Below are 14,241 nucleotides of genomic sequence, written 5' to 3'. Positions count from 1 at the left end.
TCATTCTATATCCAGACCATAGGGCTGTGTCATTTAGGTGTGTTTGTATGCATCTGTCCTCAGAGACTCACCTGAAGAGAAGCAGCACAGCTTGGGGGAAGGTCTGGAAGTTGTTGTTCCGGTTGATCTCTGTGGTGTCATTCAGGGCAATCTTCCCAAACACCTGAGCGAGGGGAGTGGAGGGGGTGTCAGTGAATGGTGGATAGAGAGGGTCCTAGTTCCCACTCATCATCTGGTCTCTTTAGGGCTCATGGGTGACTGTGGAATCAGGCCAGCTCATAGCTTAACTGAGTTCCTTGACATAACCTGGCAGTGCCTCGTAGGGGCAGGCACCTGCTGTCCCATCCAGCCTCTGATCTCTATCCTCCATACTGGATAGTGTAAGAAGAAAAGTACCCATAGGCCCTCAGAAGAGGTCCCTATAGGCCACTGGGAGATGGGCTGAGAGCAGGTGGATGCTGCAACCAGCACTGTGCTTCTGTCCAGGGACAGAGGGCTATCTGGTCTCCTCCTTTTTTTGACTGCAGATTCTTGGGAATGTATATTTTTTCTCTTAAAAAAAACTCTATTGAGGAATAATTAACAAATATAATTGTATATATTTAAAGTGTGCAGTGTGGTGGTGATTTGCTGTACAATGCTCGTGGAATCATTACCAAGACCAAGATAATTAACACATCCATCACCTCACACAGTTAACATTGGTAGCTTTTTTTATTTTTTATTTTTTTTTGGTATAGTGAGAGTGCCTAAGATCTGCTTGCAGCCACTTTCACCTACACAGCACTGTGTTATCAATTCCTGTCACCATCAGTGACAATTCCTGTCCCTCATAATGCAAGTCTCTGGCCTCTTTTCCTTTGCCACTTCAGTGCAGATGCTCAGTCTTCCAAATCCAGTTCTCGGATTTTGGATCGATCTGGGACTTGGGCAAATTTAATCCATCCCTGAAATTAGTGGGTCCCTTATTTCCTAGCCTTTTGAAGCTATGCCACCTTTTAGAAGCTGCCACCTTTGGTGAGATGGCAAGGTAGCTCTTCTCATCTCGAAAGATGTTGGCCCAGGAACCCGAGGTCTTTTTGCAAAGAATAAGCAGGGGCCTCTTTCTTAGAGAGCTGCTGAGGAAAAGCTCCTGGCTAGTGTGGGTGCTGCGCTATGGCACTCTCTGGAGCCCCGAGGAGATGCTGGCTGGAGAGCGCTGCAAGGTTTGAGGTAGGAGAAAGTGCAGTGGGCACCTGTGAGGCGCGGCCCCTGAAACTGCTACATGTTTGATCGGGAGAGCTTGCCTACCTCCCTCCTTCCCTCTTTCTCTCCTCCTTCCTTCTTTCTCTCTCCCCTCCCTCCCTCTCTGTCATTAGCTTCTCCCTAATGGTGCTGGGTTGGGGGTAGTTCTCAGACTGTCAGACCTGGGCAAGGGGAAGCGTGCTGTCTGACACACCCTTCGTGTTGTTTTCTGGAAGGTGCTCTCTCTCCTGAGGCCCATGGTGTTAATCTGGGAGTGTTTTTCCCTATGATCAGCAGAGACCAGGCCTGGGGCAAAGAGGAGAGAAGTTGCGTATAGCACTTGGCCGTTCACCCTGCCTAAGGACACCCTTTGAAGGGATGTTCTTTTTTGTCTTTTTTTAAGATTTGTTTATTCACGAGAGACACAGAGAGAGACACAGAGAGACAGAGACACGGGCAGAGGAAGAAGCAGCTCCTCGCAGGAGCCTGATGTGGGACTCAATCTCAGGACTCTGGGATCATGCCCTGGGTCAAAGGCAGACACTCAACCGCTAAGCCACCCAGGCACCCCCGAAGGGATGTTCTATTTCCTGTGAGCTTCTTGGCCTTGGAAGTGGAAGCAGAGCGGGGGACAGTCAGGTGTCCGGGAACGTGGGGCTGGGAGGTGCGAAGGGAAAGTAGAGGCAGAAGAGCAGCGGGCCAGCTGTCCTACCTGCATCCCAATCACCGCATAGATGAAGAACAACATCACTATCAGAAGAGCCACGTAAGGCAGGGCCTGGAAGGAAGCACAGGAGACAGGGTATGAGGCCGGCAAGGGGTGGCGGCCAGAACCCTTCCTGGGGGGCGCTGCAGCCTGGCTTTAGGAGGAGGCATTTCCAAGAGCTCCACAGAAGTTCTGGTCACCAGGAGGAAGCCAGCCTGAACCACAGCACTGACCTCTCATTTTCCTGTGGTTTTAATTACCTAAGAAGCAGTGTGGTGTACTGAGAAAAGCAGGCTGCAGAGGAAGGAGTATATAGAGTAGGGTACTGCTTTGGTAAAAACAACCAAGGATGAGCAAATGTCCTCCAACTAGACATACGTCTTTGCGCAGCTAGGAGAGACCCGTGGAGGATACACTCCAAGGTTTCCTGAGGAGGCATGGGGTGGAGGCAGGTTACACCCTTCCTTTACTCAGCTTGATGATATTCTGCTAGTTGTAATAAAAATAATTACTAAGGAAAAACTTAAGTGAAGGAAGGATCATGGACTCAAACCCTATTTCTGACACTTTAGTCATGGGAGCTTGGTCATATTACTTAACCTCTCTGAGCCTCAATTTCCTTTTCTGAAAAATGAGAAGAAGATTAATTACCTCTTAGCGGTTCTGTGGAGTTTAAATGACTCAAGGCTCACACAAAATGCGTAGTGTGATGCCTTCCACATAGTTGGGTCCCTTATATTTTATTCACTCCACATATTCTCTGCCTTTCATTTTAGAGAACTAAATTTTCCAGAGTCCCTGCTGCTTCTCCTGGGGAGCGGCCTTCTGGGGCTCAGGGCCTGTTCTGGAATCAGCGAAGCCGCATGATGGAGCCTAGGCGACGCCTCGCCAGTGTCCACACACCGCTAGATGGCACTGCGCGATCACACGGATGCCTCTTCTGTTGGGCTTGGGCTTCTGCTCCTCACAGCTACAGGCTCTGCTGCCTTTTCCTAGCCTGGGCAAATGTGTGTGGGGTTGGGGGAGGGGGGAGGAGTATGCTGACAGCCTGTAGGGTCATCACAGGTGCAGGACCCCAGGGGTGCACCCATGGACAGGGTCAGCCCCCACTCTTGCTCTCACCGGAATCCTCAGATCCCCTGGGATTGGGCAGGGCATGGCACCCACCGATGGGGAAGGGTGGGGTGGGAGGGGGCTGGCAGGGAGGGCAGCTGCAGCTCATCGTGAAGTGGGGAGCCAGCCTGGGCCTGGTGCGCAGAGGACTGGGTCTGAGGAGTGCAGCTAGGCTGGTCCCGTCAAGGGCCTCGGGTGTTGAGTTCCAGGGCAGGCAGTGGCCTGGAAGAGGGTTTATGCCTTTGGGACAGAATTCCAAAGCCAGGCAGGTACCTGTCTGCAGAGCACTTCTGGGGCTGTACCTTCAGTTCTGGGCACATTTGGATCAGGGCCCCACTCTTAGCCTGTCCCCGGGTCCAGACTGGCCAGAGCAGGGGACATGGAAGGAAGCCTGAGATAGGTGCTTCCGAGGGCAGAGAGAAGCCGCCTTCAGCATTGGGCTGAGGGAAGCATGGAGTACATGCAAGGGTCCCTACACTTCTTATCTTCAAGGAATTCGAGTGACCTCACAGAATTTGCTTCTCTTTAACTTCAAACTTACATAACACTCCTCAGAGATGGCCAGGGGCGATCATTATTCTGCTTTCACAGATGGAAAATAATGGCTGAGAAAAAAGAATTAATCCTATAGTTAGGCAACCCTGAGCCCCTGTGAGGAGACCATCTCTCCTTGAGTGGAGCGACAGCAGGGTTCTGGAGAGTCTGGCTAAGTATCAAACAGGTATGGACAGCAGATATTGCAGAAATGCCTACTGGGAGGAAGGTGATGGCCAGATCCTGAAAATGCCAAAAGTGGGAGGGCCACTGAGGTTATCAGATCATCCGGGACCCATGTTTTTCCAATTTTTTTTCCACCACAAAACCTCTTTGTGCAGTCATTTCTTACAGAAAAATACAGAGACAAGAGAACAGAAGGGCTTCAGGCTCCCCCTTAGCTCCCAGCCTTCTCTACCCTGACTTTGAGGGAATCTGGGGCTCCAAGAGCATGCTTTTGAAAACCACAAATTGAGTCCAAGGGCCTCATTACAGGCAAGAGGGAAGCTGAGGCAGAGAGTGAGGATGGGGTCACACAGCTGCCAAGTAGCAAAGTAAGCCTGGCACTTGGCATTCGTACTCAGCACCCAACTCATAGCGCCGCTCCTTCTTTCCCTCCTGTCCAGGGATGCAAGGTGGAACTGTGGGGAGCCTCTCGGGGAGCCCCGCCTCCACCTCCTGGGAGCTCAGGAAGCTTTTCTCCTTGCAGCCTGCTGACGGTGGAGGTGGCTACCTGGAAGGATTTGATGAAGGTCCACAGCAGGGTCCGGATGCCCTCCCCTCGGCTCAGCAGCTTGACCAGGCGCATGACCCGGAAGAGGCGGAAGAAGGTGATGGAGATGCGGGAGTTCTCCTCTGCATTCTGGAATCCATCGGCAATAGGAGGTGGTAGTTAACACAGCAACAGAGGGGGCGGGGTGAGAATGAGGTGGGCCCTGCTCTGAGCAACACAGCCCTTGGCTGGGGGGGAGGTAGGGTAGGGTAGGGCCAGCTGCACTAGATTCTCTCCCCTGGGCCACATGGAAGGCCAGATGCTCACCTCTTCCAGGTAGACAACCCAGGTCTGAGGTCTCTGCAGAGCCAAGCTGTGCCCGGGCCCCTGAGCCCATAGCCCTGTTTATCTGTTCTCCTGTTTCCCGCTTCAGTCCTAATTCTTAACCCTCTGAGTGGAGCAACAGAAGATTCCAAAAGGAATTTCCATATGCTTTGAAGTCTTCAGGTGGAGAGCTAGCTGCCTTGGGTGCACCCTGCCTTAGCTGCATGCTGAGGAAGCAGCCCCAGCCTCGCTTGTGCCTGGCTTGGATGGGTGACATGCATCCTGAGTGGGATCTGGCTTTCTGCAAGGTGGTTGGGCGGGTCGTGGCCTCCATTCCAGCCCTATGTATGACTGCACTGGGGGTCCTGATGGGCAGGGTGGGCTAACAGCAAATAGGGTTGGAATGGGCTGCCCACGGCTGAGATCTTGTGCCCTGGCAGCTCAGAGCTCTAGAACTCCTGCTGTGTGTCACCTCTTCCCACATGGGTACAGGGAGGGTGGGAACAGGGGTGTTGCTGACCTCAGAGAGTGTCTGTTTGCAGCCCTTGCCTCACCTCAGACTCTGAAGCTGTTCCCCCTCTACCGGGAGGCCCCAGTCCTCTCCAGGCTGCAGGCGACCCTAGAAGGGGTGTGGGGCACAGGCAGGGTGAGGTGGGGAACGGTCACTCTAAGGGAGCCCTAGGTAAGTCTGGGCCCTGGCATGAGAGGACTGAGGGATTCTGCTTAGAGCAGATCATCTCCTCAGGGGAGTGCCGGAGTGCAGAGGCAAAGGGAAGGTGAAGAACTGAGTCCAAGCTGAGGCAGGGGAGGAAGGTATCTGTGTGAGGGCTGCTGGGGTCTGCTGGCTGAGGGCCCTCCTCGGCCTGTTGGGCCTGCAGGGGCCTGGGGCCGGGGCACGTGCCTGGCCAGGGCTCAGGGGCAGGACAGGCTGCCCTGTCACCCTCTGCCTCCAGACCTGAGAACAACCCACACTGACCCTCTGACCCTCCTCTTGCCCATGCCCGCCAGAGGGCCCGTGGTGGTAGCCTCCTGGGAGCCACCTTCATGTCCCCCAGAGCTAGTGCAGCTCACCCAGCCCTGTGGACACCAGGAGAGAACGGACCATTGGGCTTCCTGTTACCATTCCCGGGGTGTGCGTCCTCAAGGGAGGAGTCTCCAGGTCATTGGCTGGGGGGGAGGCCCTCCCCACTGCTTGATTCTTTGCTTTCTTTTTAATCACTTCCAGGCCAAGATCCTCCCTGACAACTTCCACCCCTTGGTAGCACCCTTGAAAATCCTGCTAGCGCTAATGCCCTTGAGGGCCCCCATGGGCCCTTTGTTCTAACCCTGTGGCCTGTTGACGGTCACCGGTCACCGACATGGCCAGTGGTTCCCGGGGCCACCCATCTTCCTCCTGTTCAGCATCAGAGACCCATGTGGGCCGCGGAAGCCTTCAGAGGCAGCTGCTCCAAGCCAGCACAGCCTTACTCCCTGGGAGGGCTGCACAGAAACATGCCCGAAGGGTCTCTCCTCTATCTCCCACTCTCCAGACAGGGCAGGAGCCGCAGTATTTCTTCTGTTTTCAAACCAGAGCTGCCTCAGATCCGCACAGGGGGCCTGTTCCCCTCAGGCAGGGCGGCAGGGCTGTGGCAGGAAGGCCAGGCAGGCGGCAGCCTCGTCTTGCCCCTGCGTCCTACCCTGCCAGGGTAACTTGGAGCCTTTGATGCCCTTAATCTCTGCATTTCTATCACCCGTGTCTACTTGAAATTCTATTTTCTCTCCTTAAAAGGAGGTTGTGTTCCCCCAGAGGGGTAGGCAGAAGAGGCTCAGGGTTTTATAACTCAGCTGTCAGTTCCACTGTGTTTGGGAAAGGAGAAAAAAGAAAGAACAAGCTGAAGTGGGGAACTTCAGCTGTGAGTGTCAAGAGTTTGAGAAGTTGGTGCCACAGGGGCATCTGGATTTGAGTTAAAAAATAGAAGTCAAGTTTGCAGTTTGAGTTCCATGCTGGGCTCAAACTCCGTCCCAAACCCCTGCCCCCCGCCCCCCTCCAGCTGAAATTTCCTAATACTCCGGAAGGAGGACAAACACGTCTCCACGTGCACACAAAAATGTCCTCTCGTAAACCAAAGGACAATGCAGTGAAGCAGCAGACCCCAGTGGCGGCCCCTGTGAAGCAGGGTAGAGCATCCAGGCTCAGCCTTTCCCTGGGCAGCCTTCCAGCCAGCCTGGGATGGGCTGTGTCAGGAGGCACCACCTGCTGACCCAATCTTGCCCCCAATAGGCTGACTTTCAGGGAATCAACCTACCCCCTGGTCCTTAAAAAACTCACACCTGGCTCAGTTTTGAAACATGTGATGGCAGCTTTTTAGAGAAGCCTGTTCCAAGGAGACTTCAAGGTCATACCTAGCAGCCTCGCTCACTTTAGGCAAAGTGAATCATAGAGTCCTACATGAGGAGTGCTTCAAACAAACTCCTGAGTTTGTTTTTCTGCATAGCCTAATTTTAAATGAACTTTAGGAATTTAGAAACATTCATGGGTAACTTTGTTGGAGTGATGGTATTTGGCCACACTCTCAGGAACAGATTCCAGCTTATGACCTTTTACTTGGGCCTTGAAGTCAGAGCCCATGGGGTGGGAGGCAGTTATAGACACTGGATGGTTAGTGGGAAGTCACCGTCTGACTTTCTGTCTCCCGGCTGGATCATCCTTCCCTTTCTTCCTTTCTCAGGAGGCCTTTACCATGGTGCTCATGGGTGCCCTGTGCAAATTTCCCCCATCTGATTAAAGCTAGAGATTTTAGCCCATGCAGTCCTCAGAATGTTAATAGGAAATGGCCTTGGGTCCAGTTCTCTCCCGGTAGCTCATTAGATGGTCAAGATCACAGTGAATTATCACCCAGAGGAAAGCTTGGGGAGGGTAAAGAACACCATTACACAACAGCACGTCACAGCTCACACGCGACGGAGCAGGCGAGGCACAGGACAGACACAGTGGCTACATGCAACGGGAGCAAGGCTGGCCTCCCAGAGACACAGGGGACTAGGGTGGGTGAGGGTGGGGGTGTTAGAAGAGGGTCACAAGAAGCTAAGAGCGTCGTCTGGAGGGTCGGTCTTACCATAAAGGGAGAGCATTGGGTATGTTCAGCTGGCTTTAAAGAAAGGCAGATAGAAATAAGCTGTAATGAGTCTCCAACGAAGATGCCTGGTACTCTAGGTCTTGGCTAACACAGGAGCAACACCGTGGCAGGAGAGGGCAAAAGGAAACAAGTGAAAGAAATACAAAGCATAGGCCTGGCAGGTTCTGGGACATCACTGTGAGTGTGGGCTCTGCATAGGTGTGTCTCACATCTAGTGAGGACCCAAAGGCCTTCCCTACTCAGGACCCTCTCTGGCCACAACGAAATAATTCACACACTCGTTACAAATGAGGTCTTCTGAATTTTTCGGAGGGAAGTTTTGTTTCGTTTTGTTTTCTAAAATGAGTTCCGTGTCCTGAGATAACCTTTGAGGGCTTGTACTTTCTGCACATTAGCTTATCCTGGGCATTGCCAGCTGGAGGAGAAGGACTTTGCTTATGCTTGGTGCATGTCCCTGCCCAGACATATTTGAGCAAAGGAGGCCAAAGGCAATGGCCCTTCAAATTTAGGGGAAAACTCAGTTTTAGTTGTCATTGAGGAGGATCTAAAGAGGTGGTTCTCAAGCCTCTCTGTAGCAGGGACTCATCCTCAAGCTTAGATTCAGGTGGGAGATGGCCCTGCTTAGCTACGACTCTATAGGTGTGGAGAGCCTTGGCCATTGATGTGAAATGGTGAATATATATATATAGCGTATCAAGGCTTTGCACACAATTTAAGGTATTACTATTAACACTTCAAATAGCTATTCTCACGGATCTGACTGCTGAGTTCATTTTGGGGCAAGAGCTAAAGAAACTAGCCACCGGTGAGTATCCCATGGCAACCTCCAGTTCCCTGAGCCTATATCCAGGAAGATGCTCCTCCTTTCTGGGCCCCAGCACTCAGAGATCAGCCTCTGACTGGTCCTGATCATCTGAGCTGTTAACTCTTTCGAGAAGGTCATGACTTTGCTTTTACCCTCCACTTTCAGATGGTTGCTCTTGTGTTTCTGCTTTTAAGGTACAGACCAAGGAAAACTATAATGGAATTTTGAAGGATGGAAATGTGCACAGCTAGACATTTACTTTCAGACTGAAAATACTTCTTTGGTAACAGATTTCTCAGCAAATTCCTTTTTTTTCCTACAGCAAATTGGTAAGATGTCTTTTTTCGGGAATGATGGGAGATAAAGGGTGAGGCAAGGGAAGAGAAGGGAAGGGACAGCTCTCTAGTCCTTTACAGAGCACATTCTAGATCTTGGTTTCTGCTTTAGGAGGAATACCAGCTGCCAGGTCAGTCCACAGGCCTGGAGGTGGTGGGATCACTAGAATTTGGCTAGCAGGCAAGATAGAACATAGAAACACACACACACACACACACACACAGGTGCACACAACATACACACATGCACAGAAGACATCTCTAGCTGCTTCAGTGCCTGTCCTCCTGTGTTAATGGCTAAGGAGTTCTGTGTTTCTAGAGCGTCAGTGAGGGAGGGAGTATGAGGGCCAGATGGAGGTAAACCTATGCTACATGTGACGCCAGGGCATCAGATAGAGTTCCCAGCAGGTGGGGGCCATTGTTCTTCTCTTGGATCCATCCTGAAAACTGCCAGAACTGCCCATCAGTCCTAAGAACCCTGGGCAAATGCCTGAGCATCCTCTGGGTCAGTCCCATCCTGAACAGGACCAGAACGGAGACAATTTAGAGAACCCACCTGGGTCATCTGGCCAAAATGAATGAGTCCCAGCCATGAAAAATTTTAACCATTTTACTTCTTAAACGTTGAGAATTCATGTGGGATTTTTAGATGTCTTAACTGTGTTTTCTTGTTGCTTTTTAGCCTGTCACAGCTCTCATTGAGGATCTTGTCTACTATTACTTTGAGACTTAGCTTCAGGTGTGTTCTACTCACTTTGATTGTATCTTATTATTTTAATAATATGTATTAACAATCCTTAGGATACATCTCTATAGTAGGAGTCAAGAAATCAGGAAGAGCAATGAGGGCAGTAGGAAGAAGAAGGATGGGGCTCTCTGGGACTCCTATGTTGGGTTCCCAGCCCAGGTAACAACAGCACTCTTAGGAGTCTCACACTGGGAGAATCCAGAGAGTCATAGATTAATTTTTTTCTTGGGCCTTAAGTTATGCTTTTCAGAGGGCACCTTTGGTGTGCTAGAGCTGTGTTTGTCAATGTCTCATATAGCCTGTTCATATTTGAAGAACTATGTTCATAAGATCCATGGTCTCAAAAACAACTAACCATAATAAAATCAGAAAGCAATCACTGGGTGATTTTGAAGTGGAGATAATAGGAAGAAGCCTAACATATAGCTCTCACCTTTGGAGAACCCACAGTCTACTGACATACTGCCAAACTTCTACAGACATTTTCTCAATGATCTTGAGTAGTCATTTTAGTCTTTGGTACCCTGCCCTGCTGTAAGTGGAATCCCTTGATTAGGTAGAAGGGGAGCTTGGACCTGCTGGGTTTGGGCATCTGCACCTTTATCCCAGAGTCATGTTTATGCTGTTTGCCACTCTCTGTGGTTCCCTGGTACACTGTCTGGAGAGATCATCTAGCATTAGTTCTGCTTTTTGAGCTAAACTCAGAATTGGTTGGTAGCCTGGAGTACTTACGCCTTCCATCTCTGACCCTTTCCCAGATTTGTTCCCAGTTCCCCTTAGTTTATAGTTTCCCTATCTGTGGTCTTCCTGGGGAAGAAAGGGTAGAGAGCCTCCCTGAAGACTCCTCTTCCATGAGCCTGGAGACCCTACTTGTACTGCCCTTCTAGAGGGAGAGAACAGAGCTGCTCACCTACTCTGAACATTCTGGCAGAATTTCATATGGCATCCTTTCCAGTAATGGTAGGCACTGAGCAGCCAATGATTTCATCTTTGTTTTCTAATGATCTGGTAATTTTTAAGGGGTTTAAAGACATTGGGCAATTAACTTACTTTGTTCATGCAATTAGTATAAATGAAGTAAGGCGGTTATTCCATAGGTGAGGCAGGGGTAGAACATTTTCAGAAAGTCCTGGCTAGTGGTTCCAGCTAACAGGCTAAGGGCAATAGACAGGAAAGCCTGTTCCTTCAGTACTTATATAGATTACCTAGGTTTGGTATAACTGACAACGACAATGTGAGTGGCACTGGGCAGCAAATAGGAGATATTCTTGGAAAGTTGTCTTTCTCAATTAAGCTCAGGATCAAATGAGAAGTTATCATCTGAGTGGATGAAGTCTTAGTTTCTGGAATCTTTAGACCATGCATAGGGCCCTGAAGGATGAAATTCAGGGAGTACCAGAAGCTGGCGAAGAGAGGGTTCTCCTAGATGGAGGGGATCTTTCCAGTTGTTAACATTATAGTCTCTCTGGAGAACTAAAAGGTTGTTGAAAAATAGCTCTTAATCATTTAAAAAAAGAGACGTTTTCTCATCTCTTCTTCTTCTTCTTCTTCTTCTTCTTCTTCTTCTTCTTCTTCTTCTTCTTCTTCTTCTTCTTCTTCTTCTTCTTCTTCTTCTTTCTTCCTCTTCTCTTCTTCTTCTCCTCCTCCTCCTCCCCTCCTCCTCCTCCTCCCTCTTCCTCCTCCTCCTCCTCCTCCTCCTCTTCCTCTTTTCTAAACACAGCCAGGAGGCAAGGATTACTAGGGATTAAAGGCTAGGTAGTAGATATCTAGGCTGTAATACCCAATCAAGCTGTCTTCCAGGATGTTCTCTCGAGATCAGGCTATTACGGAACATTCTGAAGAGATCATAAGCTACTGCTGCACCCTCCTGGACATGCTGACTTTGAAAGATAAAGATTACCTTCTGATTCCCCTAGGGAAGGCTGGCTTTTGGCCAGGTTGTGAGCAAACCCTACAGAAGAGAGCTGCACAATCCACTGGTGCCATTGAAACAATGGCTATAATATCAGAGTCACTGAAACTCTACATTCCTCTGAAACAAAGTCAAAAGCAATGTCACAGGAGCATGTAAATCTAGCTACCAAGCTACAGAATTGTTGCTTTTTTTTTTTCTTTTTTGAAGTACTCTTGTCCAGAATTTAGGGAGTAAATCTAATATAAACTCCATTTTAGACGACCTGAGGGTCCGGGTCCAGCTGGCATCCCTCCCTGCTCCCCAAGGCTCTCTGCTTCTCTGTACTCACAGTCTCTAATATCATCTCCATTTGATCTGCAAGACAGGATGGCTGGTTGAGTTGCAAGAGTGTCGTGTGGGATGGTGGAAGCCTGAGGGGTTTTGCTGGTGAGACTCCAGTTAATCTAAGTTGGGAGGACAATTATCAGGCTGGTACACACAGAGAGAGGCAGGAGTCAGAGGCTTCTATAGACATTTAACACCACTGTCATGGTCAGGAGCCAACAAGTGTAGGTTAAGATGGGGAGGTTAGGTCTTCATTATCCTTTTATCTCCTCTTCTAACCAGGAACTAAACTGTGGCCCCACAGATGTGGAGGATATGGGAGATGCTGAATATTAGAGCCACCAGAGATGGCAGCAGGGAAGGGAATTTTAAGGACGCCAAAGTAAAATACATTTTAAACTGTAAATCCTCTGAACTTGCATGAAGAGCTTCTTTGCTAGGGAGATGCAAGGCTTAAGTAAGCACAAATCACCTGGGATACATAGAAGCTGAGGGGGAGATGTCAATGGCTTTCAGATTTAAGGGCAAATGAAAGAAATATGGTTCGTTGAAAGCCATTCTTAGAATTTCCATTTTGGTTTGTGGAGGAGGTCTTTGGTCTTTGGAGATAGATCTGTGGAGGAGGGGTGCCAAGGAGAAGGGAAAAAGGAGGGGATGACAAGGGAGGCAAAAACACTGAACAGAAAAGGGCAGGGAGAAATGAAAGAAAGTCCAAAGATGAGGCGGTGGAAAGTGGAAAGAGCAGCCCCCCTTCCCCTCTGTCCACCATGTTGGAAACCTCCTGGCTTACACTGCTTACTAGAATAAACTTCTGGCCAGAAGGAGAAGGGCCCTTCTTGAATCTTTGTGGTTACGGACACACAGTTGATAGAAATGCCTATTTGGAACTTCCTGTAAGGGGGTCTTTGGCCCCAAGGGGACTGTTGGAGAGGTACCCAGCTGGCGTTTGCTGATTCCTGGCTCACTCTTGCTGCTCCTGCCTCTGTGTGCTAGACTGCAGAAGGGGGACAGCTGTGACCACTGTGTTATTATTGCAAGCAGCCTAAGCCCCAGAAGTCACTGTGTTATTCACCTGCAGCCTGATGGTTCCCCAGGTGCTATTACCTGCCAATAATTCATGCTAAACAAGACTGATTAAATTGCCAAGGTAGTTTTATCTTCCTTGGGAAGGAAAGCCAGTATCCTTCACTCAAATAACAAACCAGAGACCCATGAAGAATAAACGAATGAAATCAGTTTGTCTGCAGTACTAAAACATCAACAAATTCTATATGAAAGAGAGAGAGAAAACAAGCCCAGAAGGACAGACAAGGAAGGGGGACAGAAAGCAAGAGTATGAAAGACAGAAAAGGCACACTAAATAGGAAGAATAAATGGTGAAGGCTATGCTTTTTGGGGCACTCCTGGGTAGTTCTAAACCCACCTGAGGTATAGATCTCTCACATTCCTACTAGCTCATGAAATGTTCTAGGTCCCTTTGCGTTAGAAGCTTTCTGGCAACCACACTGACAGTAGCTTGCTAGCCTGTGGGAACAAAAGTAAGAGACACTGGCTAGGCCCAGATGGCTGTCTGGCCAAACCAAGGGGTGTGTTGTGACAGCTTCCTTCTACTCTTCTATTTTAGGGGAAAGGAGAGGGCTGTTTTTGGACAGAAATGATGAGAATAGGAAGGGAAAGGAAGAAAAATAGAGGAGAAGAGAAAGTGAAGAGGGCAGAAGGCAGAGGCCAGGAGGAGCTCTGATGGGTCATGACTGCCAGAACACTCAGATGACCCAACATAGGCTGAATTAAGAACCCAGACCAGGATGTCCTTGAAAAACAGGTTCCCATGACCTCTCGGGTCAAGCCTGCAGGATACTTCTCAAGCCAACAGCTTTGGGAAAACGTGCACACCAGGCCAGGCCTGACTTCCTATCACATCTGACCTCATGATGCTCTGTGGTCAGCTGCCCACACAGCAAGCCTCACCTTGCAGAGCCATGGGGGCTTTGAAAATGGCTCCTCCATTGTCAACTAGACTGCTTGTACCCAGATGCACTGCTAAATCTCCTGAGGGACAACTTTGTTTCCAAGCAGAGTAGAGAACTGCCTTTGTAGAGCAACTGGATGGGGAGGGTAGGGAATATCTTTCTCACTCAGGTTTCATGTTCCTGAAAGTCTTATATTAGACACACTAAATATCCAAACTTTAGGTTGAGCATCACTGATTTCTTTTTAAGGGTAACATTACTTTTTGGAAGGGTAGCTTCCTAAGTCACTACCACCCTAGTATGAATTAGTATATTGGAAACAGACACCTTGGTTGCATGACTTTTGTTGCGAGGCTGGGGTTGTACTGAAAGTGGGAAGAGGCAGGAAGGGAGATGCAAGAGCAACAGAAGAAGG

The 14,241-nt window shown here is 49.5% G+C and overlaps 1 protein-coding gene across 39 annotated transcripts in view; it reads right to left on the bottom strand.

Annotated features, from left to right (window-relative positions):
• The window catches only part of CACNA1C (calcium voltage-gated channel subunit alpha1 C), a 746,601-nt gene that overhangs the window by 50,206 nt on the left and 682,154 nt on the right, over positions 1-14,241 (bottom strand). For 28 of the 39 annotated variants that reach the window (XM_025461617.3, XM_035706871.2, XM_035706873.2 and 25 more), the window contains 4 exons: positions 7,709-7,741; positions 4,311-4,439; positions 1,937-2,002; positions 72-163 (listed from right to left, as the gene is read on the bottom strand). In XM_025461617.3, the coding sequence (XP_025317402.3) occupies positions 72-163; positions 1,937-2,002; positions 4,311-4,439; positions 7,709-7,741 (320 nt within the window). The remainder of the gene's footprint in view (positions 1-71; positions 164-1,936; positions 2,003-4,310; positions 4,440-7,708; positions 7,742-14,241) is intronic. The other 11 variants (XM_035706874.2, XM_035706878.2, XM_025461634.3 and 8 more) reach the window with 1 other exon arrangement.

The sequence above is a fragment of the Canis lupus genome, chromosome 27 (assembly GCF_003254725.2).
Source record: "Canis lupus dingo isolate Sandy chromosome 27, ASM325472v2, whole genome shotgun sequence".
Taxonomy (NCBI): Eukaryota; Metazoa; Chordata; class Mammalia; order Carnivora; family Canidae; genus Canis; species Canis lupus.
Note: the sequence above shows the minus strand (reverse complement) of the source record. Positions and strands in the feature narration are given on the sequence as shown.